Here is a 27,006-nt window from a genome sequence, read left to right as displayed (position 1 = left end):
AGGGGTTTCCCGATGGCGTGGAGCTGCAATGAGAAACCCCATTGACCAACCGGCGAAACTGAGAATCCCGCAGACGTGCTGAACCAGAAATCTGGCGCAGCGGGGGAAGAATCCAGCCCATGATCTTTGGCCAATTCAATTGTTTAGCCACTTTCTCAAATGAGGTGGGAAAAGGCTTTCTCATCAAATCTTGGCAATGCTTGAATATATTCAAATTACTAAATTTCTGATTAGGAAACGTGCTTCTTCCTCTAGCCCTTTTTCTGCTTCTGCCTTTAACTGCAACCTTTTAAGTTGCTTTTTCCTTGCAGTGCCAGTTTCCGAAGTTCAAATTTTCTCGCGCTCTCTCTCTCTCTCTCTCTCTCTCTCTCTAATTCAAATTTCTTCAGTTCTATTTCTTTCTGTTTTATCTTTTTCCTGCATTTCTAATTGTTTCATTTTGTAGTTGAATTCCAGTTGATTTCTAATGATTCAGGTTGTCTCTGTGGCAAATTTAAATATTGAGATATGGCTTGTATTATCTACCTTCCTCACCCCTTTAGATAAGGTTAACTGCAGCTTTCCACCAAACTTAAAAGTTTTGCTTTAGTCTCCCTTTGTAAACCATCCCGAGTAATCACTTCCAGATCCAGGAAAGAGCCATCTCCTGTCACTCTCTATTCAAATTTCAAAACCTGAAAGAGTATAATCGTTCCACACACACTCACTGTCTTTAAATTCAATAACTCCAAACCAAACAAGGAATTATACTTAATATCCCAGAGAAGCCCCCCATTTTTATTACCTTCTCGGACCAGACCTCAAATGGATGGCACGGTAGCACAGTGGTAAGCACTGTTGCTTCACAGCGCCAGGTTTGATTCCCACTTGGGTCACTGTGCGGACTCTGCACGTTTTCCCTGTGTCTGCGTGGGTTTCCTCCGTGTGCTCCAGTTTCCACCCACAAGTCCCGAAAGATGTGCTGTTGGGAATTTGGGCATTCTGAATTCTCCCTCAGTGTACCCGAACAGGCACCGGAACGCGGTGACTGGGGGCTTTTCACAGTAACTTCCTTGCAGTGTCTACCTGTGACAATAAAGATAATTATTATTAACAGTGGCTACGATACTGGATCAAAACTCAAATATGTTAGTTTAGTTGTACGATTGCAAAAATAATGATTCGGTCCAAAAGTGTTTGAATGAAGAAATAAGGCTTTGGTATTTTTTAAAACAAAACTTTATGGATAAAAAGAAAAGCTTACAATTAACCCTTAAACACGCTTACTCAATTTCCCATTAAACAACGAGAATAGAAACATGTAGATCTCAGTCTATCTTACTGCGGAAGAAATGTGGGGCGGGATCTCCGTTTTGCTGGCACCCGGGGGTTTCCTGACGGCGTGGGGCTGCCCCATAATGGGAAACCCCATTGACCGGTCGGCGTAACGGAGAATCCCGCCGGCGGAATGGGGCAGAAAAGTGGCGGGCGGAGAATCCAGCCCCCAGACTCCGAGTCAGGCAGATCAGAATTCAATCCACTTTCCAAAAACTGCCTCTCTTGAAGCTTTTCAAAATGTCTCTCTGCATTCTTTGGCTCCACCCAGGAATGACCTCCCAAAGCTTAAAAAAGACAAATTATCTCTGCAGGCTACAAAGCACATCAACTCCCCATGGACAGAAGAATGTTTCCCGGGGTGTATATTTGCTGTGACCTACTTTGATACAAGTTTGAATAAAATGTGTTTTTTTTAAACTCCCTATGGACTTTCCCAGTCAAACCACAGTCCATTAGTCCAGACTGAAAATTATCTTCTGGCTGCCAAAAGCACCCAGGCCCTATAAAACAGACTTTTCTATAAACAAACATTGTAGAAGTCAATATTTGTCCTGCTTCTGGATTGTGGTGGAAAGACTCAACGAAGTTAGTTTCGACAAAATAAGGAGTCTTTATTTATGAAAAGACTGCATGCAGTATTGGTTGCAACTTGAGTTCAGAGAGCAGTTGGTCCCACTGCTTATTCCTCCTCAAGTCCGCACTTACACAAAAATCAGTTCAATATTTATACATTATCATTATCAGGATTGCGTGACTACAGCTTAGTCAGGAATTCGATCAGAGGTAGAAACATAAGCAATGTCATAAAACATGGCACAACCTGCTGACCTCCTAGGATTCTTTGTCTCATCCCTCATACCATTATCTTGTCCTTTGATAGAACATTAAAAGGTCGGTTACTCCTTCTTCCCTGACCTTAACTTGTCTTACTCTTACAGCCCTGGATCATGATGAGTTAACCTGATCAGAATTTACAGAGGTTAGACATTTTGGAATAGCTTGACCTTCTCTGATCTTATTCATGCTTTAAGTTACGTGGAGTCAGCCTTTCTTACATTGTACCAAGTAGTTGACCGATTTTCCCATCATTCCATTACTTAATTCGTACAACTTCACATTCCCTCCTTTTGTCATATCATAACTAGTTAAATAGGTATATCCATGACTCGATTGATAATGCATTTACTCAAGCAATCCTAATCCTAGTAGCAGTAGTAGTGGTATCATGAAGGTCTTGAAGATCTAATCAAATAACCTGTGACCCAACCATCCTATCCAACCCGGCGGGTTATAGTCATGAAATTCACTGCCAATCTCTTGAATTTGATCAGCCTGTCTCTTAATGTGGTCGGCCAGGTTAGTGATATTTTAAGAGCCATCTGGAATATAAGTACAGCACTCCTGACACACAATAGCGCCCGTTCCTCCCTGCGAGGCTAACAGATAATCCAAAGCCAGTCGATTTTGTAATGCCACGGTATGGACGGCCACCAGCTCAGCTGAGACCTCTGCCAGTGCCTGTCCAGTTTCCCTGGCTTCTGCTGCCGTTACGTTCGCCAGTTGTTCCAATGCTGAGGCTATATGGATCAGTTCGTTGGCTGCCTTGTCCATTCCATACAGTGGAAAGGCCATCATGAAGGACTGTTCTGTTATAGTAATAGTCTTTTTGGCTTGCGAGGGGTAATGCTTAAGGGAGGGTAGGTGACGCATTTGGGGTACGACATATCCCAGATAGCAGGATCCTGTCCAATCAATAAGGAGCCACGGGTATGCTTTAGTGCCGCATATGAAATGGGTTCCATTATAGGCCGTAAAAGCATCAGCTAATGTCACCTAGGGGAATTGGGGATGTCTGTCCCCATGAACTATTAGAGGTTGTATTCTATACCCTGGACCAATCACAGTTAAACATGCCCTTGTTGGATATGCCTGGTACCGGTCCTTGCCAGTCAAATGTAAGGTTGCATCTACTTTGCCCCATCAACTTTCCTTTCCCTGATTTATTAAAACACATGGAACCTTGAACATCATTCGAGTGGATGGGGAGGGAGGGTGGAGTCAAGGCATGATTATAAGCAGGCTGATACCAAGCTGAAAATCTCATCATGTCATAGCCAGCAGATCTCCATATTTCCATATCTCCCCTGATCCCTGTTTGATTTTGTCGTAAAATCCATTCAACTGTCTCTGCAATATGGAAGGGGAGGGATTGGAGAGGTATTCCTTCCCTCGAATGGACGGGGATGTGGGTACAAACCCAGCACTTGCTTACATTCAATTTTTCAGCATAAAGATATGACATATATAAATAGGTATTGGCATGTAGTTCCCGGGTAGTTTGTTTTTTTTTACTACCGAGTGGCCATTAAGGCTAAATAGTCCAGAGTCGAAAAATTATAATGAAGATCTTCATCCTGTGTTTGCGGCTGGGTTTGAGACTATCTTCTTGCAATTGGATAGATGTATCCAACTTGAATGTCCTTCAAGCAAATCGGTGTAGTCAGTAGTCAGCGTTGTGTCCTCCGTCAGGGACGAGGGGTCGTAGCACGATCCGAGAGAGAGAGACCAAGGTGAATCTTGCCTTGTGCCGGCGTCCGTCTCTTCCCTCTGGGTCATAGCTCGATCACTTCTTCAATCCCCCACTGAATTCACCCAGGGTATTGGTATTTGCTCGCAGTGCCAAATGTAGAAGTCAATATTTGTCCTGCTTCTGGACTGTGGTAGAAAGACTCAACAGTTAGTTTCGACAAAATAAGGAGTCCGATCTTATTCATGCTTTAAGTTACGCGGAGTCAACCTTTCTTGCATTGTACCAAGTAGTTGAACGATTTTCCCATCATGCCATTACTTAATTCGTACAACTTCACAACATGACCCCAGGCTTTTAACCCTTAAATTTCCCAATATTTAGAATCCAATATTTCTAAAGTCTTCCAGTTGTCCCAACAGCATTAACTGATGTAAAGGTGCTGAGCAGCATTTGGTTCCGTCTGTGATGATTAAAAATAAAAACTTGTCGTATGATGTTTCTGAATCTATTTAAATTCTGAGGGTGGAATCTTACCATATTTTTTCAGAGTGTCAGTTGTGGTAAGAATCCAGCCAAGGCAGGAAAGCTCACCAAATATTGAGCCTCTTAAACATTTTTCTCCCCACGTGATTCAGGTCGTGCTCGTGGCAACCTGCCTCTGATTCACTCGCTCCGGGAAAGCTTGATCTCTGTAGTCGGGGGACAGTACCAGGATTTTCAGAGAGAGCCCTCCCCAAACTCCTGGATGATGTGGAGGGATATCAGACATGTGACATTCTCTACCCACGATTGCATAGATGTCTACTCCTCACATCCCCACATCCATGCATTCCAGCCTTCATCACCATCTGACCCAGCAGAGCTCAGAATCATAGAATTTGAGTGAAAGTGCAGAAGGAAGGCATTCGGCCCATTTGAGTCTGCACCGGCCCTTGGAAAGAGCACCCTACTAAAACACACGCCTCCACCCTATCTTCGTAACCCAGTAACACCACCTAACCTTTTGGACACTAAGGGGCAATTTAGCATGGCCAATTCACCTAACCTGCACATCTTTGGACTGTGCAAGTAAACCGGAGCACCCGGAAGAAACCAACCCACTTAATCGAGTCTGCACTGACACGTGAAAAACATCTGACCTACCTAATCCCATTTTCCAGCACTTAGCCCATAGCCTTGAATGTTATGACGTGCCAAGTGCTCTTTAAAGTATGTGAGGGAACCCGCCTCTACCACCTTCCCAAGCAGCGCATTCCAGACTGTCACCACCCTCTGGGTGAAAAGGTTTTTCCTCCAATCCCCCCCTCCCCCCCAAAACACCTGCCCCTCACCTTGAGCTTTTGTCCCTTTGTGACTGGCCCTTCAACTAAGGGGAGCAGCTGCTCCCTATCCACTCTGTCCCTGCCCCACATAATCTTGTACACCTCAATCAGGTCACCTCTCAATCTTCTCTGCGCCAGCGAAAACAATCCAAGACTATCCAATCTCTTGATAACTTAAATGTTCCATCCCATGCAATATCCTGGTGAATCTCCTCTGCGCTCGCTCCAGTGGAATCACATCCTTCCTATAATGTGGCAACCTGAATTGCACACAGTATTCCAGCTGCGGCCTCACCAAAGTTCTATACAACTCCAACCTGACCTCTCTGCTTTTGTAATCTATGCCTCTAAAGGATCGGATTGGATTGGATTTGTTTATTGTCACGTGTACCGAGGTACAGTGAAAAGTATTTTTCTGCAAGCAGCTCAACAGATCATTCAGTACATGGGAAGAAAAGGGAATTAAACAGAATTCAAGAAAATACATGAGAATACATAATAGGGCAACACAATATATACAATGTAACTACATAAGCATTGGCATCGGATGAAGCATACAGGGTGTAGTGTTAATGAGGTCAGTCAATAAGGGTCATTTAGGAGTCTGGTAACAGTGGGGAAGAAGCTGTTTTTGAGTCTGTTCGTGCGTGTTCTCAGACTTCTGAACCTCCTGCCCGATGGAAGAAGTTGGAAAAGTGAGTAAGCCGGGTGGGAGGGATCCTTGATTATGCTGCCCGCTTTCCCCCGGCAGTGGGAGGTGTAGATGGAATCAATGGATAGGAGGCAGGTTCGTGTGATGGACTGGGCGGTATTCACGACTCTCTGAAGTTCCTTGCGGTCCTGGGCCGAGCAGTTGCCATACCAGGCTGTGATGCAGCCCGATAGGATGCTCTCTATAGTGCATCTGTAAAAGTTGGTAAGGGTTAATGTGGACATGCCAAATTTCCTTAGTTTCCTGAGGAAGTATAGGCGCTGTTGTGCTTTCTTGGTGATAGCGTCGACGTGAGTGGACCAGGATAGATTTTTGGTGATGTGCACCCCAAGGAATTTGAAACTGCTCACCATCTCCACCTCGGCTCCGTTGATGCTGACAGGGGTGTGTACAGTACTTTGCTTCCTGAAGTCGATAACCAGCTCTTTAGTTTTGCTGGCATTGAGGGAGAGATTGTTGTCGTTACACCACTCCACTAGGTTCTCTATCTCCCTCCTGTATTCGGACTCGCCGTTATTCGAGATCCAGCCCACTATGGTCGTATCGTCAGCAAACTTGTACATGGAGTTGGAACCAAGTTTTGCCATGCAGTCGTGTGTGTACAGGGAGTAGAGTAGGGGGCTAAGTACGCAGCCTTGCGGGGCACCGGTATTGAGGACTATTGTGGAGGAGGTGTTGGTGTTCATTCTTACTGACTGTGGTCTGTTGGTCAGAAAGTCAAGGATCCAGTTGCAGAGTGGAGAGCCAAGTCCTAGGTTTTGGAGCTTTGATATGAGCTTGGCTGGGATTATGGTGTTGAAGGCGGAGCTGTAGTCAATAAATAGGAGTCTGATGTAGGAGTCCTTGTTTTCGAGATGCTCTAGGGATGAGTGTAGGGCCAGGGAAATGGCGTCTGATGTGGACCGGTTGCGACAGTATGCAAATTGAAGTGGGTCAAGGCATTCCGGGAGTATGGAGGTGATGCGCTTCATGATCAGCCTCTCGAAGCACTTCATTACAACTGACGTCAGGGCCACCGGGCGGTAGTCATTGAGGCATGTTGCCTGGTTCTTCTTTGGTAATTGTTTGGTAATTTGGTAAAAAGGCAACTGTCCCATATGCTTTTTCACCACCCTATCCGGCTTTCCGAGATCTATGGACAAACACGCCATGGTCCCTTTATTAGAACATAGAACAGTACAGCACAGAACAGGCCCTTCGGCCCTCGATGTTGTGCCGAACAATGATCACCCCACTTAAACCCACGTAACCCGTATCCCAACAATCCCCCCATTAACCTTACACTACGGGCAATTTAGCATGGCCAATCCACCTAACCCGCACATCTTTGGACTGTGGGAGGAAACCGGAGCACCCGGAGGAAACCCACGCACACACGGGGAGGACGTGCAGACTCCACACAGACAGTGACCCAGCCGGGAATCGAACCTGGGACCCTGGAGCTGTGAAGCATTGATGCTAACCACCATGCTACCGTGAGACCCCTAAGTACAAGTATTCTTCAGCACTTCCCTGTATAATGTCGATCATTGGATTGGATTTGTTTATTGTCACGTGTACTGAGGTACAGTGAAAAGTATTTTTCTGCAAGCAGCTCAACAGATCATTAAGTACATGGGAAGAAAAGAAAATACATAATAGTGCAACACCAAGATATACAATGTAACTACATAAGCACTGCATCGGATGAAGCATACAGGGTGTAGTGTTAATGAGGTCAATCCATAAGAGGGTCATTTAGGAGTCAGGTGTCAGTGGGGAGAAGCTGTTTTTGAGTCTGTTCGTGCGAGTTCTCAGACTTCTGTATCTCCTGCCCAATGAAAGAAGTTGAAAGAGTGAGTAAGCCGGGTGGAAGGGGTCTTTGATTATGCTGCCCACTTTCCCCAGGCAGTGGGAGGTGTAGATGGAGTCAATGGATGGGAGGCAGGTTCGTGTGATGGACTGGGCGGTATTCACGATATTCATTGAATGCTTCCTTGTCAAATTACGCCATCCACCTCTCACTTTTCAGGGTTAAATTACATCTGCCAGTTAGCTGCCCATTTGACCATTCCGTCTATGTTAACCATCTGGCCAATCTTTGTGTGAACCTACTGATCCTACCTCCATATGGTCATCTATGTTATTTATGTAAAAGACGAATAGCAGGGGACTCTGCACAGGTCCCTGTGGTACGTCACTAGACACTGGCTTCCAGTCACGAAAGCAGCAATTTGTCATCACCCTGTCTCCTACAGCTAAGCCAATTTTGAATCCACCTTCTAAAAGTACCCTGGATTCCATGTGCATTTGCCTCCTTTACGTCTCCCATGTGTGGCCCTCTCAAAGGCTTTACTGAAATCCATATAATCTACATTAGCTGCAGTACCCTCAACTGTACACCTGGTCAACTCCGTAAAAAATTCCACCTAATTCGTTAGGCAAGGTTGCTTATTCCAGCCTGCACTCTTTCCCCCACCCCTATCAGCCTCATTGCAGGACAAAGTCGAGCACAACTGGCATGAGTGGGCACAGCCTGCTGGAGTCATGCCCGAGCTGAGATGCCTAACACTTTATGAGAGAGTCCCAGAGCTGGCAGGTGAAGAGCAGGGCTGCACCTGTGCAGAGTGTAAAGTGGGGGCACCAGACAAAAGTGAGAAGCGTCCATACATCCAGCCATGGTGCAAGCCTCACGCGAGTTACCCATCAATCTGCCCCTGTGATGCACGCTTCCCTTGCAGGTCAAATCATCTGACCATCCTCGTGCCCTGTGGAGTCCACAGACAAGAGATGCTTCAAAGGAGACATCTTGGAGTCGAGGATCAAGGATACGTCGCCAGCACCCTCTACCAGCACAGATACTCGCATCTCAGTGGGATTAACTGGCAGGCAGACATCTGGGTCACTCACTGGTGAGCACCACACAGCTGAAGATCCACAGCAGGTGGAGGAGGGAACGTCCTAAGAATCCGACACTAGGAAGAATGCCAGAGCCCAGGCTCTACTGTGCCCCTGCCCGATGATGTGCCCTGGGTCCATTTGTCACAGAGCTGCTGGAACTACAAAGGCAGAGTTACAGCATCAGGAAGGGATGACAACATCACTCGAACTGCAAGCTGACTGGAGGAGTCCCATTGCCTTCTGTCTGTAGAGGTGAGGGTGCAATGGAAACCTTAGCACAGGACCCGCGCTCCATGGTGAGGGGTGTCCGCTCCATGGTTCAGCTCATGAGCTCCCAAGGCTGATGGCATGAGCTCCATGGTGCAGGGCTTCAACTGCATTGTGCAGGCACTAGTGCGAATCTATGCCTATCAGCACCAGAGGATGGCGGTGCTTCTGTATATCACTCTAGCTGCTCCTTTATCCCATGGAGGAACCCAGGCATGTGGGGTAACCGAAGGGAGAGGATAGGCAGGAGTGCAGACCGAGGCCTTCCACCCAGAAGGCATGGGGTTTCCAGCCCGTTTGACAGCGCCCTCCCCAGTGAGTGGCACGCCTCCAGTCCCCCACACCGAGGAAGGACCCTCCAGGTCCAAGCCCTTGGGGGATTTCCGCCACGGTCACCTCGAGCAACAAGGTGTGGAAGAGGGCAGGCCACCTTAACCTCGGCTGTGGATCCCTGGGATACACTTTAGCGTAGCTGGTTGTTGAGGAAGAGTAAGAAACGATAGGCACCTAATGGGCATGGGTGAATCTAGGCACTAGTAGAGATAAGTCGCCATTTGGTATATCACTCTTGTATTCATTTTTTAAAAATGTTTTTATTGAGTATACAGAACAAGGAATAGTGTGGACATACATTTGAAGGCAAAACAAAAAAAGGATAAAGAGAAATATTTACACATCGGTCTGCTTCTGTTATTTACATCAGTCTTATGTTATTTACAATGGGGTTACGATTTCCTGTTTTTTGTTTTCCTGTAGGCTTTTGATTCTGGCTGGGTCTCCTGTTCCTCCTCCCCGCCTCTAGCCATCTAGCATGCCTCCTTCCCTCGTCTGTTCTTGTACCCTGCTCCGGTTGCGTTTTTGTGACGTTGTATCTCGCGCTATTTGTTGTGCATGGTTGAGTTCCATGCTTCTCTGTTTCCCCCCCCCCCATCCCCCCTTGCTGTGTATTGACAATCTTCTCCCTTTCTTTGGCTTATTGGCTGCAAACAGGTCTTGGAACAACCCAAGTGAATGGCTCCCATGTTTTGTGGAAGCCCTCTTCCGACCCCCAGATGGCAAATTAAATTTTCTCCATTTGGAGAATTTCTGATCGGTCGGACAGTCAGTCTGCAGCTTTGGGTGGTGCTGCTTCCGGCCAGCCGATCAGGAATCTCCGACGGGCGATCAGGGAGACAAGGGCTTTGGCCCACTTCCCCATGGATAGATCTGGTTGTTCTGAGACCCCAAAGACTGCCACTCTTGGGCAGGGCTCCACCCTCATCCCCACCACCTTGAACATTGCCTCAAAAGAAGGCTGTCCAAAACCCGGCAAGTCTGGGGCAAGACCAGAACATGTGGCCGTGGTTGGCCGGGTCTCCTTGGAATTGTTCGCATTTGTCCTCCACGTCTGGGAAGAACCTGTTCATTTGGGTTCTGGGCCCTGTGTACCACGTTTATCTGCATTTGGCTTAGTCTTGCACATGTGGAGGTGGAGTTGACCCTGTGCAGTACTTCGCTCCAGAATCCCCACCTTATTTCAAACCCCAAGTCCTCCTCCCCATTCTTTCTAGTCCCGTCCAGTTGAGTGTTCGACCTCCTTCGTAGTCACCCATATATGTCGCCATTGTTCCCTTTCCCTAGGATATCCTTTACAAGTAATTCCTCTCGCACTGATTGTTGTGGTGGTCGTGGATACGTCCTCGGTTCCCTGCGTAAGAAGTTTTTGATCTGCATGTACCTTGGTTCGGTTTCTCCCCCCCCCCCCCCCCGTCAGTTCCTCAAGTGTTGTCAGTGTAGAAGTCCCTAATTGTCAGTGTCCCTCCCATCCTGTCTCCACCTTTTGAAGGTGGCACCCATTGTCGCCGGCGGGGACCTGTCATTGTTGCATGTGGGGACCTTGTTGAACATTTCGGTTAGCCCACAGTGCTGTCTCAGTTGGTTCCACGCCCGGATGTTGCTACCACCACTGGGCTCTTTGAGTGTTTATTTGGTGGGGATGGGACTGCTGCTGTGGCTAGGGCCCGGGGGCAGGTCCCTCTGCAGGAGCCCTCCTCCATAAGCACCCACTTGCTTTCTGGCTCCTTTATCCACCACTTTACCCTCTCCGCGCTTGCCGCCCAGTGGTACTATTGCAGATTTGGGAGGGCTGGGCCTCCCATGGATCTCACTCTCTGCAGTACTCCTTTTGGGATTCTTGTGCCACCCCTCACACACAGGCCATAATCAGTTTTTCTAGTGAGTTGTAAAAGGCCTTGGAGATGTAGATCGAGATGGATCTGAACAGGAAGAGGAACCTGAGCAGTACGTTCATTTTGATCATCTGCACTCTCCCTGCTAGGGAGAGTGGGAATGTGTTCCATCTCTGCAAGTCTTTTTTTACTTCTTCCATCAGGCTGGTCAGGTTCCACTTGTGGATCCCTATCCAGTCATGAGCGATTTGGATCCTTAGGTAGCGGGAATTTTTCACAAACAACAGTGGTCCGAGCACGGATCCCTGTGGAACACCACTAGTCACCCTTCTCCATTTTGAGACACTCCCTACAACCACTACTCTCTGTCTCCTGTTGCCCAGCCAGTTCTTTATCCATCTAGCTGGTACACCCTGAGCCCCATACGACTTCACTTTTTCCATCAACCTGCCATGGGAAACCTTATCAAATGCATTATTGAAGTCCATGTATGTGACATCTACAGCCCTTCCCTCATCAATTAACTTTGTCACTTCCTCAAAGAATTCTATTAGGTTTGTGAGACATGACCTTCCTTGCACAAAACCATGCTGCCTATCACTGATAAGTCTATTTTCTTCCAGATGTGAATAGATCCTATCCCTCAGTATCTTCTCCAACAGTTTGCCTACCACTGACGTCAAGCTCACAGGTCTATAATTCCCTGGATTATCCCAGCTACCCTTCTTAAACAAAGGGACAACATTAGCAATTCTCCAGTCCTCCGGGACGTCATCCGTGCTCAAGGATGCTGCAAAGATATCTGTTAAGGCCCCAGCTATTTCGACCCTCGCTTCCCTCAGTAACCTGGGATAGATCCCATCCGGTCCTGGGGACTTGTCCACCTTAATGTCTTTTAGAATACCCAAAACTTCCCCTTTCCGTATGACTACTTGACCTAGAGTATTTAAACATCCATCCCTAGCCTCAACATCCGTCTTGTCCCTCTCCTTTGTGAATACCGATGCAAAGTACTCATTAAGAATCTCACCCATTTCCTCTGAGTCCACGCATAAATTCCCTCTCTTGTCTTTGAGTGGGCCAATCCTTTCCCTAGTTCCCTAGAGGAGTATGCGAATGACAACGCTATGTCTCTTCCACCTGACTGCAGTAAAGATGGGACACACGCATGCACACACACTCTCATGGTCAAGCTGTGACCGATGTAAATTCAGTGAGAGGGGGATGTCCCAGAGGGAGGGCTAGCTAATGATATTATAATGTATTAAACTGAGATTCTTGGCCTTGTGTGGCAGATTTCCTGTTACGCCGCCAGGGAGGGCCTGGAAAATCTGAAATCAGCTTGCTGGAGCAGGTCGTATTTTCTGGTTCTCGATGAATTTTCCGCTTGCGGCGGTGTTCTACCGATGGCTGATGTGGTCTCGAGATCGGCTCAAGTTACCCAGTCAAAATGAATGCTGTGATATGTTAAAACGACAATTAATGTCTTCATTTATTTACCACCACAGTGTTCATGACAATTTCTAACTTTGCAATTCAAATTTTGATTTGCAGCCTCATTGTTCTAAAATGTCTAATGAGGATCCTACGATTTCCTATCTGAATATTCTGGATGCTGCTCACATATCCTCGTGTTCTTTCCTGGATTCAACATTGGATGTTGCACAAATCCCGCAGCCGAGTACTGCTTATTTCCAGGAAATGAAATCTGAGGAGTCATTTAAATACAGACTTCAGATGTGCCTCGGTTTACCGGAGGTAACAAAAATCTTGTGCTGTAATGTCTCAATCATGTTTTGTTTTTTTTTTGTTTTTAAAAAAAAAAGTCGTATTGTGATAGTTCAAAAATTTCGATGTGTAATGACAGTACTTTTAGATGCTTTTCTTACATTTTTTTAAATCGTTAGACAACACGAAGCAATTATATACCATCGGGTATAGGATGCTGTTTATATACCTCAACTATGAAACATCATCAGGTATGCTGATTTTTACATTTAAGCTGTGACTGTTACAAACCTGTGGTGTTCCGTAATATGTTGTTATCCAATTTTTAGATTAAAAATAGTAGTCAACACAGACGAACGATTATTTGTACCAGAGTATACTTAATGTTTATTTGTCTTATTTAGGGTGCAATACATGATTATGACTTCCTTAAAGAGTCTTGTATCCTGATATGCTGTGCATGGCATGATAAATGCCAAAGGAGCTTAGTACATTTTGCTATTCTTAAACACATTTGCAGAATTCATCTTTTTTTCCAACAAAAATCAGACTCACTCAAATTTCATGAAATATATAGGGCTGGATTCTCCGTTTAGGAGCCTGCAGGTGGAATTTAATGGAAAATTTTGAAGTTCGTTTGTGGCGGATTTTTCAGGGAGTTTCCCGTCAGCTCTGCCAACACGATCCCCACTGTTATCCAGTGACACTACACTTTCTTGGGCCCAGATGAATTTCTCTCCGGTTTAGCCCACACTTTGAATTTTTTTCAGCACTTGGGAGCTGAGCTCAAGAGATCGGGCCATTTAGGAAGGTGCCACGATCTCTGGTGAGCTTGTGGGTTCCCACCCATGGGAATTGTCGCCTCACCACACACACAGGCACTATCCCACCCCCAAGATGTCTTACAACACACCCAGCACCTATTTACCTGCACTGCACACCTCCACCCTCCTTTCATAGGCATGGCCCCCATCAGGTCGCGACCCTTGGCAGCGCCACCTTGGCACCCTTGGACTGCCACCCTGGCAGTGCCTGCTGGACAATGCCATGGTGCCCACGTTCCAGGGGAAGGGCCAGGGGGCCATCCTGCACTGACCACCCAGGGGTCTCTGTTGGCCCGGCACACCTCCCCAGGTGCCATTCCACCAGGTCCATGTTCTTGTGGGCCAGCACTGATTGACGCCTAGCTGCAGCCTCCCTGGGGAGGCCGGTGGATCGATGGAGGCTGGTAAATCCAGGGTAAGTAAGCTGTCGGTAGGTTTAAGACTTGCTTTAGTGGGCAGCACGGTGGCGTATTGGTTAGCACTGCTGCCTCGAGACACCAAGTCCCGGGTTTGATCCCAGCCCAGGTCACTGTCGCAATTCTCCCCATATCTGCATGAGTCACACCCCCACAACCCAAAAAGAGGTGTAGGGCAGGTGAATTGGCCACGCTAAATTGCCCCTTAATTGGAAAATAAATAATTGGGTTCTCTAAATTTAAATTTAAAAAAAAGACCTTAAGTGAGCACCGTCTGGTCCTGCCCCTTTTGGGAGATGTTCAGATTGGGAGGTGTTCAGAGGTGCGGAGGCCTACGGGTGGTCTCTCCTGGATTCTCTGGTCACGTTGTGCTCTCAACCGAGCGCAAGACGGCCACTGGATCGTGCCCTATGTTCTCCCACTGGAGCTGAACTACCAACAGGTTTATGATCCCCCTGGGAGAGTAAACCGGTAAGCAATTCTGTGTTCCACGCCATGCAAATTTATGCATGGCACAGAATAAAAGGGAATCCCATTATTGGGCCACCGTCTTGGGCGGACGGCCAGATAGCGAGGTTCGGCGACGAGCCCTCATCCCCGAATTGCCTGGGTGACCCAACCTGCCCGCAGTGGGCAAGATTTTATGATCTGTGGCAAGGCAATCGTGCTCGCCACTGACCTCAAAGCTGCACACAAAAATCTAGCAATCTTGGTGGCGTAGAGTTCACTTCTTTTTTTCAAGACTCTGACTCTGTTATTGAATGCTTGGAGATCGCCTTGACTTAGCACCAGTGTCATCAAGCAGGGTAGGCATTCAGCCACATTGTTTCTGTATGACAACTCTTCAAAATGCACGGATTATCTCTCCCTTGAGCCAAATAAGGCTTGGAAAATACGCATTAGATAATGACATATTTGCCGCCTCATCCGCACCTCCTGGTGCTCGGATGTGGTGTCCCTAGCGTGCCATTGCTCCCCAGACCTAGAATTCCTACCCGTGATGTGTTGCCCCTTCTACCTCCCACGTGAAGTCACCTTTGTACTCCTCACAGCAGCCTACATCCCACCCCAGGCGGAAGTGAAGAAGCACTTGACGAACTACATTCCACCATCAACAACCAAGAAACAAATCACCCCGAAGCCCTGACAATCGTGGCCGGAGACTTCGACCAAATTCTACCCAAACTCCATTAACATATCTCCTGCCCCACCAGAGGTGCAAACACCCTGGACCACTGTTACACGAGCATCAAAAGTGCCTACTGCTCCATTCCCCGAACACACTTTGGCAAATCTGACCACAAGTCGGCATGCCTACTTCCGGCTGACAAACCAACTCGAGCTGGCTGAGCCAGTCAAGAAAACCGTGCAGTGCTGGTCCGAGGCATTGGAGGACATCCTCCACGACTGCTTGGAGTCTGTGGACTGGTCCACATTCAAGGCCGCGGCAGCTAACCTGGACAAGTACGCAACCACCGTCACAGACTTCATCAGTAAGTGTGTCGGGGACTGTGTACCAAAGACGACAATACGGTAATCCCCAATCGGAAACCCTGGCTCAACCAAAAGGTTCCCTCCCTGCTGAAGTTCCGGACGGTGGCATTCAAGTCTGCCGACCCTGACCTATATAGGAAATTCAGTTACGACGTACGGAAAGCCATCAGGATGCGAAAAGACAATACTGCATCAAAGAGTCCCAGGTCAACGACATTAACCCACGATGACTATGGCAGGACCTACACAAGATCATGGGCTACAAAGAAAAGCCAGGTGGATTATCTGGGGCTGAAGTATCCCTAGCCAATGATCTGAACAAGTTCTATGCCCGCTTTGAGCAGTCAGCCAATGCATCAGTGCCACCCACACCAACAGCCCTGGACACACCCATACCCCTATTACAGCCTCGGAGGTAAGAGCTGCCACATTGAAAGTGAATCCGTGGAAAGCTAGGGGCCCCGACGGAGTCCCTGGGCGAGCACTCCGAACCTGCGCAGACCAGTTGGCGAGTGTATTCGCAGATATCTTCAACACCTCACTCCTCTGCTCTGAGATCCCCACCTCCTTCAAGAAGATCACCATAATAGCAGTATCAAAGAAGAACAAGGTAGCCTGCCGCAACGATTACCGCCCAGTGGCCCTGACATCTGTTATCATGAAATACTTCGAGCGGCTAGTCATAAGATGGATCACTGCCAGCCTCCCAGACCATCTCGATCCACTACAGTTTACCTATCACCGCAACCTGTCCACAGCACATGCTGTCCCTGGGTCTATAATCAAAACTCATAACACCTCGACCACAAGTACTCCTATGTAAGACTGCTATTCATAGACTACAGCTCCACCTTCAACACATTTATCCCAACAAGATTAATAACCAAACTCTGAAATCTTGAACTTGACCCCTCCCTGTGCAACTGGATCCTTAACTTCCTGACCAACAGACCGTAATCTGTCAGGATAGGCAACAGTACCTCCTCCACAATAGTCCTCAACACCGGGGCCCCTTAAGGATGTGTGCTCAGTCCTCTACTGTACTCCCTATACACACATGACTGTGTGCCAAGATTTAACTCCCAACTCAATCCATAAGTTTGCGGTGATATGACTGTGGTGGGCCATATCTCAAACAACGACGAATCAGACTACAGAAGGGAGATAAATCACTTGGTTGCATGGTGTACCGAAAACAACCTCTCTAAATGTTGGAAAGACAAAGGATCTGACTTCAGGAAGCATGGCACGACACACACGCTCCAGTCTGCATCAATGGCTCCGCAGTGGCGATGGTCGATACGTTTAAGTTCCTTGGGGGGAGGTGTCACCATCACCAACAGCCTGGCCTGGTCCACTTACGTTGGAGTCAAGAAAGCCCAACAACATCTCTACTTCCTACGGAAGCTAAAGAAATTCAGCATGTCTGCAGCGACTCTCTCAAACTTCTACAGATGTGCGACAGAGAGCATCCAATCTGATTGCATCACAGCCTGGTATGGCAACTGCTCGGTCCAAGATCGCAAGAACTGCAGAGTGTGGTGAACTCAGCCCAACGCGTCACACAGGCTTGCCACCGTCATATTGATTCTGTCTACACTGCATCAGGAAGGCAGACAGCATTATCAGAGACCCCTCCCACCAAGGCATCGCCTTCTTCCAGACCCCTCCATCAGGCAGAAGATAGAGAAGTCTGAAAACCCATACACCCAGACGTAGGAACAGCTTCTTCCCCACAGCACCAAGATTCCTCAACGTCTCTCCCTCGGACTGATCTGTTCTCTGTAAGAACACTATTCACGATGCCCTATGCTGCTTTTGCTCATATATTTGCTTTGTTTGGCCTCTTGTTCTGCACTGTAACCAATCACTGTTTGTCGATGTACCGTTTGTCAATGTACTCTGTTGATTATCCTTTGTCTACTATGTATGTACTGTGTCCGTTTCCTCGGCTGCAGAAAAATACTTTTCACTGTACTTCGATACATGTGACAATAAATAAATCAAATCAACTTTATTTCAGTTTCATTTTTTTTTAATCATATCATTAAAAAATGACATTACGCGAATACAAAATTATTTTTTGAGGGCCAGAGTGATTGCTTAGTAGCAGTTATGAATTGGTTTACCACTTTATAAACCCAGCTCATGAGCAAGGCGTAACATTTTCAGGGGGTAATAAACAGTGACTACCAAGTAAAAGGGGAAGTTCTCATCATTGTGGTGTTTTTTTTATTGTTTTTATTGTTATCTGCAGGGACTTCACACCCTGTGGAGGAACAGGAAATCACTGACTGTGATTTCTACATTTAACTGCACATGTGCAGACACTAGAAATTGCAGTTTCACAGGGTAATGATAGCGAATGCTGACTGTTTCGCTGTCGTTACAACTGCAAAATCCAGCCCAATGATTTGAAGGCGGTCTTGAAATATTGGGACTGTTTTCGCTGGTCTTAAGATATTGGGACCATTTTCACTGGAGCAGAGAAGGCTACACAGAAATTTAATAGTTTCTAATGTGATAAAGGGCTTTGGTAAGTAAATAGATAAGACTGTTTCTTCTGGGAATCAATGTTGAAAATTTTAAATTGACGTAAACATTTTATTCTTTTGTCAGAATGAAGAGAGATGTTGGGGAGAGGGAAAACTACTTTTATTCTGAGTTGTTGTATGATACATAAAACAATTTAAACTGAATAGGAGAAAAAGTGCTATTATGAAATTTCATACATTTTGTGAATTTTACGATATCCATGGCATGCTTTTATTCATAACTTGTCTAATGAATAGAAACATTCTATTTCATAGCACATTATACTCTTGGCATGTAACAGATTTTCTTTCAAAAACCCAACTACTACTACTACTCCCTTGTTCTTTCCTCATAACCCCATAATTGTTTTCACTTCTCGTATATATCCAATTCCATTTTGGAAGGTATTATTGAATCTGTTTCTGCCACCCTTTTCAGGTCATCCTATTTCCCTGCATAATTTTCTTCCTCATGTTTGCTCTCCCTCAAGAAATAGTCTCCCCTTATTTGGCCCATCAAAAGTCTTCATGATTTTCAACACCTCTATCAAATCTTCCCCTCCTCCTTCTGAAGAGAGAAACCCAGTTTCTATAGTCTCTCCACACATCTGAATTTTTAACCAATACTTTGCGCCTTCTCTCAAACCTTGACATTCTTCCTAAAGATATGGACAAGATACTTCAGCTGAGCCTAGTGATACAGGTTTTGCACAACATCTTGCCTCGATTTATAAAGCTAAGGATTCCTTATGCCTTTAACAATTTGTCTTGGCACTTTCAAAGACTTGTGTATTTACATTGCCATGTCTCTGCTCCTGTGCTCCATTAAAATTGTACCATTTAATTTGCTTTGCCTGTCTTAATTCTTCGTACACGAGCAGCACGGTGGCACAGTGGTTAGCATTGTTGCCTATGGCGCTAAGGACCCGGGTTCGAATCCCGGCCATGGGTCACTGTCCATGTGGAGTTTGCACATTCTCCCTGTGTCTGCGTGGGTTTCGCCCCCACAACCCAAAAAAAGATGTGCAGGATAGGTGGATTGGCCACACTAAATTGCCCCTTAATTGGAAAAAATAATTGGGTACGCTAAATTTATAAAAACAAAAACAAAATTCTTCGTACACTGCCCTACCTCAAATTACAACTATTACATGTCTGCCCATTTCATCAGTTTGTTATCCTTCTCACTGTTTACTAGATTTCAGAGATTTGTCATCTGCAAACTTTTAAATCATGCCCAATTATACACCCAATTATTAATGTACATACCAAGAGGAGCACCAACACTGACCCCTAGAAGACACTACTATACACTTTCCTCCAGTCTGGGAAGAATTGTTCACTACTCTCCTGAAAACATATTGGGTTGACTAATTGGTACCTGCCAGGGTTACCCTGGCCCCCTTTTTAAATGGGGATGAGGGGTTGTAACATTTGTGATCCTCAAGCCTTTTGACACCATTCATTTCTGAGGAGGATTGGAAGATATGTGACCAGAAAACTACAATTTTCACTTCATTTAGCAGATTAGATTGGATACAATCCAGCTGTGCCCTCTGCATCCAGAAGAGAATCTCCTTTGTTCTCTAACTTGCTTCACTTTTCTTTTCACCGTTCCTTTACTATCTTGAGGATCTTTACCATACAAACTTGAACGAAATAAACATAGCTGTGATGACTAAATAGATGCGCTGGGCGAATAAGATATTTATTCTGAGCAATATGAGCTTTGACCTAAAACTCAATCCAGCAGACTTGGCCCAGTTTAACAAATTTCTTTTACACTTGCCTTTGTTCGTGTGGGGATGGGAGACACAAAACCCAGCAGTTTTCTTCCCTCTGCAATTTTCTCCACAGCCACCTCTGGGCTTTCATGCCCCTGAGTTGAGCCAAATGTTCAAGCGTGGTTTGTAAACACATGTACAAGCATACTAAACCAAACTAAGGGTATCATAGAGTCTACAGTGCAGAAGGAGGCCATTCGGCCCATCGGGTCTGCACTGGCTCTTGGAAAGAGCACCCTACCCAAGCCCATACCTCCACCCTATCCCCATAACCCAGTAACCCCACCCAGCACTAAGGGCAATTTTGGGCACTAAGGGCAATTTATCATGGCCAATCCACCTAACCTGCACATCTTTGGACTGTGTGAGGAAACCGGAGCACCCGGAGGAAACCCACGCACACACTGGGAGAAAGTCAGGAATCGAACCCGCGACCCTGGAGCTGTGAAGCAATTGTGCTAACCACAATGCTACCGTGCTACCAACCCCCAACTCTCGTTAAACTGAAATCAAAATTCCTTTCTTAACCTTTAATATAATCCACAATTATAACACCAGATAACTTTATCTCATGCCCCTTTGTTCATTTTTCCTCCTCCGTGGGAATGTGTAGCCTGTACTCAATCGGTGTCTCTTTCTGAAGTTGTCCGTTTATTAGTTTTTCATGCCAATCTTTGATTCAAATCCTCTGTGCCAGACCCCTTTTCAACTCGGGAAATTTTAATCTTCCTCCAGTTTAGTATTTTCTCATTTGGTTTTCTTTGTCCTTTCTAGTCTAAACCTAACCAAATGCTCTCACTCCAAAACATGCTCCACTTGCCCCACTTAAATTCCCAGAATTAGATGCAGAACTGTTTTCCTCTTTGGGATGGCCGTCCAATTATTATTATCAAGAAAGTTCTCAGGAATGCCTTCCTCTTCCAGTTCTTTACATTGTTATTTGCTTAGAATTATTAAAGTATTGCATTATCATTATTCTAAAACTCTTGCATCTTTGAAATGAGTTCCTCTACTTCCTTGCCACTACTTGGTGGCCTACAGTATATGCCGAACAGTATAATAGTTCTTCTCATGTTCCCTAATTGTAACAAAATAGATTCTGTCTTTAAAACCTCGTGTACATTATTCCTTTCTAGTACTGTCACATGATACACATTTCCTAAAATCATATGAAGTAACTTAGTAAACTAAAATGTATAGTGGAATGGTGAAAACCATTTTGGCATTCCAATCAGATAGTTCGGTAGTAATTCTGCTGCCTGTATCATGTCAGTTGAAATTATTGTTTCATGTTATCATCTGGATAAGTTGCTGAAAGCTTTTTCAGAGTGAAGGTATGTCGCCATGTTCATTCACTGACTGGGAGTTTGTGTAGTTTTAGTTTGAATGCTTGAACGTATTATCATTCAGAAAAGACGAACTTCTGCTTGCAGATTAAAGCGATGATATTCCCTGGAGTAACCATTAATAGAATAGAAGGTATTTTGGAGGGACAGTTCTATATGGAAGCATTGAAGGAAATACGCTTCCACTTGTCATCCAAATCTTTTCCTCCTGCAAACCTTCTACAGTCTCTTTTGCAACTAATTCTGGAGGTGAGTTGAAAAACTTCATTGCTAAATTAAATCCCTTCTAGCTTCCTGGAGTCAGGGAGGAGTTATTACCAGTTTCTACTGATGCTGCTGGCGGCCACAACTCTGAAATTTTTACATTGATAAAGGGCCTACATCTGAACCAATTCAAAATAAAATTGCTGTTGCTCTCTTTTCACAACCATCAAACAAACAGCTCTTGAGATGGATCTAAATGCTGTCAATGGCATAGTTTAAAGAAGAACAGTGAGCACTGCTGTTCTGAGCTAAGTTCTTACTCCAACCAGACCCACAAAAAGAGGAGTTGGTTATTCAACTTCTTTTTGTGCCAAGAAAGAATGGGTTCCTGAAGTTATCTAACAAATCTCTGTGCCTCTAAAGCAATTTGTTGTGAAGAATTTTATAATGCCTTGAAGATCTAATGAAGCATTTTTTGTATTAGTGGGAAATCGGCCTGTTCTGTAGTGTGTGGTATGTGTAAATGTTGAAATTTAGGTAACATTGTGTGGCACAGTTCCTGGGGCCTGGATTCCAATCTAGTGGCTGCAAGTTTTCTTTAACCAGATTTTTATTCTTGGGATGGAGCAGTGTTGAATTAATTGTTGTTTCTTAGTTGCCCTGAGAAAGTATTAGTGGCCCTTTGGCGCTAAGTACCAGCAATAATGAAAAAATGGCAACATCTGTCCTCCGACCGGATGGTGTGTGACTTGGAGATGTTACAATATTTCCCCTCGTGTCCCGAGGAAAGAAACTTCAAATTGGCAGAACAAAACCAGTGAATGCTGGAGAGTGCTAATTGCTTGCAATTAATTTTTAACATGAGTTGCAGATGTGAGATTCGTTCCAACAAGTTGCCTTGTGCCAAGTAGTTAGAATTTTCATTTTAGGAACTAAGTATGAGAGATTTAATTATAAATAAACAAAACAGTTGAAATATTTAATAGATTTAAACAAACTTTCATATTGGTGCTACCTTACCTTATCTATCAAAAGGTATGTTATTACATGACTGCATCATCAAATAAAGTTGTTGAAAATGGAGCCCCTAAAAAGCCAAAAGATAGTTCCTGAAAATCAAGAAGTAGCCCTCCAGAAAATCTTTAAAACCTTTGTTTTCCAGTAAGCGCATGGGAGGGTTGATGCTGAGACATTGAAGCTTTTAAAGGGTGACAGGTGTTGTCATTGCTGCATTAGGCAGCCATGCAGTGGAGATTTTCACTTTCCTAGAAACGAGTTGGGCAGCCAACGATTTGAGCTCAAAGTCCCCGTGAGGAGGCCATACTCCTGGCAGGAGGCTCACTGGAGATGGACCTGAGAGGGTGGTTGAGCGGGGAAGCTGTACAAGACTTTCTGCAGCTACTGGAAGGATGGCCCAGTCTGAATGGCAGTGCCCAGGTGGCATGGGCATTATGCATTCGCGATGAGGAGAACTTGAGACAGGAGATATGTAAGCATACTGATCCGGTTATCAGGGCCGAGATTTTCCAGTCATGCCCATGGGCAGATCCCACATAGGTGGAATGGAAAATTTGATGAACCAGCAAAACGTCCATTAGATGGGACCAGAAAATCCCAGCCCAGCAACCTCCTGGCCCCTTGCAAGAGCAGTCTCGTGAGCAGGAAGTGGCAAATGACTGCAGTGGAGAACACCAGTGCAGACATAAAGATCCCCTTTGAACGGAGGGGGAAGAGGGGTGGAGCTGTGGGCCTCTGAGCATCTTGCTTCCATCAAACCAGCAAGTAGTTTTCCACTGGGTTTTCTGGCTCCTCTATGTTTGGGGGCTGAGGTTAAAAGCTCCTAAATTCTGGGACGCATTAATCGCCTCAGGAAGGTTACGGATGGCTGAGGCAAAGACTGTTTGAATTGGGGTTCAGGTGCTGACGACCCTTCAAGCATGGTTCCCTTCCATGTTGGGTGATGCTGTGGCCACCACGTCGAGACCATTTTCCAGCTGCTGAGAGATTAGCCACCCCACTCGCCGGCTAATGAATAGGAGTTGCAGTGAGCCGGCCTTTGCTACTTTCTTCCGGTTCTGCCTCCCCTTTCCCACCCATGCCAAAAAATCCTAGCTCTCTACCTCATGTCCAAATTCTTCATCGCCTTGCCCAACCTATCTCTGTATTCTCCACCAGCGCTACAAATCTTCAAAACTGTTCCTCCAGTTCTGTCCTCTTGTATATCCCTCACCTCCATCGCCCCCTGAATGCATATTTGACCATCTAGCCAAATCTGTAATTCCTACTTTTCTACGGCTTATTTTTAAAACCTACCTCTTCGACCAAGTTTTTGGTCAATTACCCAAATGGCACTATATGAATGCAAATTGTTGATTTTACGGTAAATTTACAGTAAATTTTGTTTTTACGGTAGGGTAATGTAGACATGGGTTTTTTACTTGAGTTCATCAGCATCATGCAAACTCTCGTTCTTCATCATCCACCCTGGCAACAGTTTACGATTGTGAGTTATTATATGGGAATTCTTCAATGCTCCAATTGTAGGAAAGGAAGTGTCTCTCTTTTTCAGTCACTTGCAAGGTAAGGAAATTACATGTCTAAATATCAGAATTGACAATATTTTTCACATGTATGACTACTGCACAATGTTTTCACTTTTAAATGTAGTTTTATCCATTTTCTGGTACTCCGTTTTATTTAAGAGGCAATGATGTTCAATCCTTTCTGATTGTTTCAATATTTTTTTAAAATTATAATGCCGATGGTAAAAGCTAAATGGTTCTATATTCATCAATAATGCTCAAAATAAAAGTGTGAACCTTAATCACATACGGACTCCATCAAATTTGGGTAATGCCAGGAGGATGGGTTGGTTTGAGCTGTCGTCGTTTCTCTCTTTCACCCCCCCCCCCCCCCCCCCCCCCCCCCCCCCCCCCCCCCGCCCCCGTTGCATGTTGGTGTAACATGAAATAAACTTTTTAAACTGAAATCTAACTTTGCATCTCAAATTTCCATTGAGAAGTTGCAGAAGTTCTCCTGCAATTTTCCAAATTTCTTGAGTTCCTTATTCACAAGCAAAATCCTGCAACTCCCTAACAGTATTGCGTGTATACCTGTACCAGATGAACTCGAGCAGTTCTAGAAGGTGGCTCTCCACCACCTTCACTAGGACAATTAGGGCCGAGCAACAAATGCTGACCTTGTCAGCGGCTCCCACATCCCATCAAGAATTTTTTAAAAACTCTGTCATTTATCTGCATTGGGCACAGGCTGATTTCAAAGAAATAAATGAAAAGCGTTTTTTAAAATTGGATTTTTTTACAGATGCATGGTTAAACATTTTTGGCTATTCAACTGAAATCATCAATATTTAAGTGTATGAATTTTCTTGTTGCTGGTGTTGAAAGGCTAGGGGCGGGATGTTCTGTTACACTGGCCGGTCAATGGGGTTTCCCATTGTGGGGCAGCGCCACGCCGTAGGAAAACCCCCGGGCACCGGCAAAATGGAGCATCCCGCCCATGATCTGTCGGAGTTGCTTGTAATGCAAATGGTCAGATTTCGTAACTGGAGGCGCTCTTTTTACTTTTTTTAATATCTCATGTAAAAGTGCTGGAATAAGAAATTTAATTTGCAAAGTACTGCACAGAAATATTTACTGGCTGTGACTTTACAGTACTAATTGTGCTATATTATCGGCATTTTTTTTCTGTTATGCGTTGCAAAAATTTATGAATTTCAAAATGGTCTAATTAGCCACTCTGAATTCAGTTGTTTCTGGAAATATTATTACCTTGCTGCGTTTATGAAATACTGTTAGTGTCTTGCAAAATCAACAATTTACTACTACATGTTGAAAATTGACTTTATAATAGAAACCCATCAAAACACTTCCAATTTTATCATTTTGGTAAAAAAAATTTAAAATGCCAATTGTCTGCTGTTGCACTAACTCAGCAATAGTGTTAACAGGGCAGCACAGTGGCACAGTGAGTTAGCTCTGCTGCCTCACGGCGCCGAGGTCCTAGGTTCGATCTGGGTTACTGTCCGTGTGGAGTTTGCACATTCCGTCGTGTTTCTGTGGGTTTTGCCCTTGCAACCCAAAGATGTGCCAGCTTGGTGGATTGGCCATGCTAAAATTACCACTTAATTGGAAAAAATGAATTTGGTACTACGTGATCTGTTTGAGCTGCATGCAGAAAAATACTTTTCACTACCTCAGTACACGTAACAATAAACAAATCTAATTCAATCAGAATCAGTAATTAAAGTTGAAAGGTATTAAATCCAAATTCTCTGTTCTAAACACTATATATATCTTGGCATTTTTATGGTATTCGGAAGCCAAGTTGCTGCAAGAACTTCTGTTTGAAAGGTAGTTTATTTCTGCCATCCACTCATTTATAAATAAACTTTTAATTTGGAATTTTAGGTCTTGTGTTTATGATGAAGAACCTTGTCATCAGCCATCAAATCAACAACTATCCATTTCAGAACTGAAGCCATTTTATAGATTGCTGTTGAAGTACTTCTTTGACTTATTTGAAGCCGAGCTAGAGGCTTTAAACAAAAGGTAATTTGGGATGAACTGTATAATGTCTTTACTATGGGATCTTTCTGTATGCAAGTGATTTTTGCAAACAGCAATGGCGATATAAAGTGTTAGCTTGACTTCTTCTGTGGTAGCTCTCGGGCATGAAAATATTGTGGATTTAAGCTCCAATACGAGACATGTGTATGTAATCGCTACTGGCATTCCAATCTAATATTGGGGGAATACTTTATTATTAGCAATGCCATCCTTTGAATGAGATGTTGGAAATGGAGGCTTTGTCTGCCTGGGATGTTTAAATTCCCATAGCATTATTCATAGACTAGGGTCGTTTACTGGTCAACATTCCTTGGGCTACTGATACCAAGTATAATACAGATGAACTGTGAGATTGTTAATGCATTTATTATATAGGAAATGCCATTGATACAAAGGTAATTTAATGTGGGGACTATTTTGGAATGTTTTAGCTCAATATGTTCTATAAATTCAATTATTGCAGCTGTTGGAATAATGCTAATCTGAATCTGCCATTGGATGGTTGTGTCAACCTCTTTCTTGGTTGTACATTAAATTGTTTCCTTTATCAAAAATAGGCCACAATTACTGAGATTGACTTGATGTAAATTTATTCTTTCCTTTTACCGTGTGAAAGCTGTTATGAAAACACAAATTATGGGCGTTCCCGTACCATACCTCCATCTGTCCTTGCAAACTTCTTCCTGGAATACTCTGATGTAATGACGAACCCTGTTGGCGTTTTGTTGGATTGTGTTCTTCAAGCAACTAGAGCACTGGTTAAGAAACCAAATGATGTGAGTAAAATTGTAGCAAGTTACAGTTGTAGATTACAAGTGGCTTTTTTAAATATCCAAGACATTGACCTGGCATTGTCTTGGAAGCACCTATGAGCCGTCTGGGTGTTTTCTG

At 44.8% G+C, this 27,006-nt stretch overlaps 1 protein-coding gene across 3 annotated transcripts in view; it reads left to right on the top strand.

Annotated features, from left to right (window-relative positions):
* slf1 (SMC5-SMC6 complex localization factor 1) overlaps window positions 1-27,006 on the top strand; it is a 113,538-nt gene that overhangs the window by 36,777 nt on the left and 49,755 nt on the right. For 2 of the 3 annotated variants that reach the window (XM_038805266.1, XM_038805268.1), the window contains exons 6-11: window positions 12,751-12,954; window positions 13,104-13,175; window positions 21,410-21,571; window positions 23,940-24,106; window positions 25,957-26,097; window positions 26,732-26,891. In XM_038805266.1, coding sequence (XP_038661194.1) covers window positions 12,751-12,954; window positions 13,104-13,175; window positions 21,410-21,571; window positions 23,940-24,106; window positions 25,957-26,097; window positions 26,732-26,891 — 906 coding nt within the window. The remainder of the gene's footprint in view (window positions 1-12,750; window positions 12,955-13,103; window positions 13,176-21,409; window positions 21,572-23,939; window positions 24,107-25,956; window positions 26,098-26,731; window positions 26,892-27,006) is intronic. The other variant, XM_038805267.1, reaches the window with a different exon arrangement.

The sequence above is a fragment of the Scyliorhinus canicula genome, chromosome 8, assembly GCF_902713615.1.
Source record: "Scyliorhinus canicula chromosome 8, sScyCan1.1, whole genome shotgun sequence".
Taxonomy (NCBI): domain Eukaryota; kingdom Metazoa; phylum Chordata; class Chondrichthyes; order Carcharhiniformes; family Scyliorhinidae; genus Scyliorhinus; species Scyliorhinus canicula.
The sequence above is the reverse complement of the archived record's forward strand: the minus strand, read 5'-3'. Positions and strand labels throughout refer to the sequence as shown.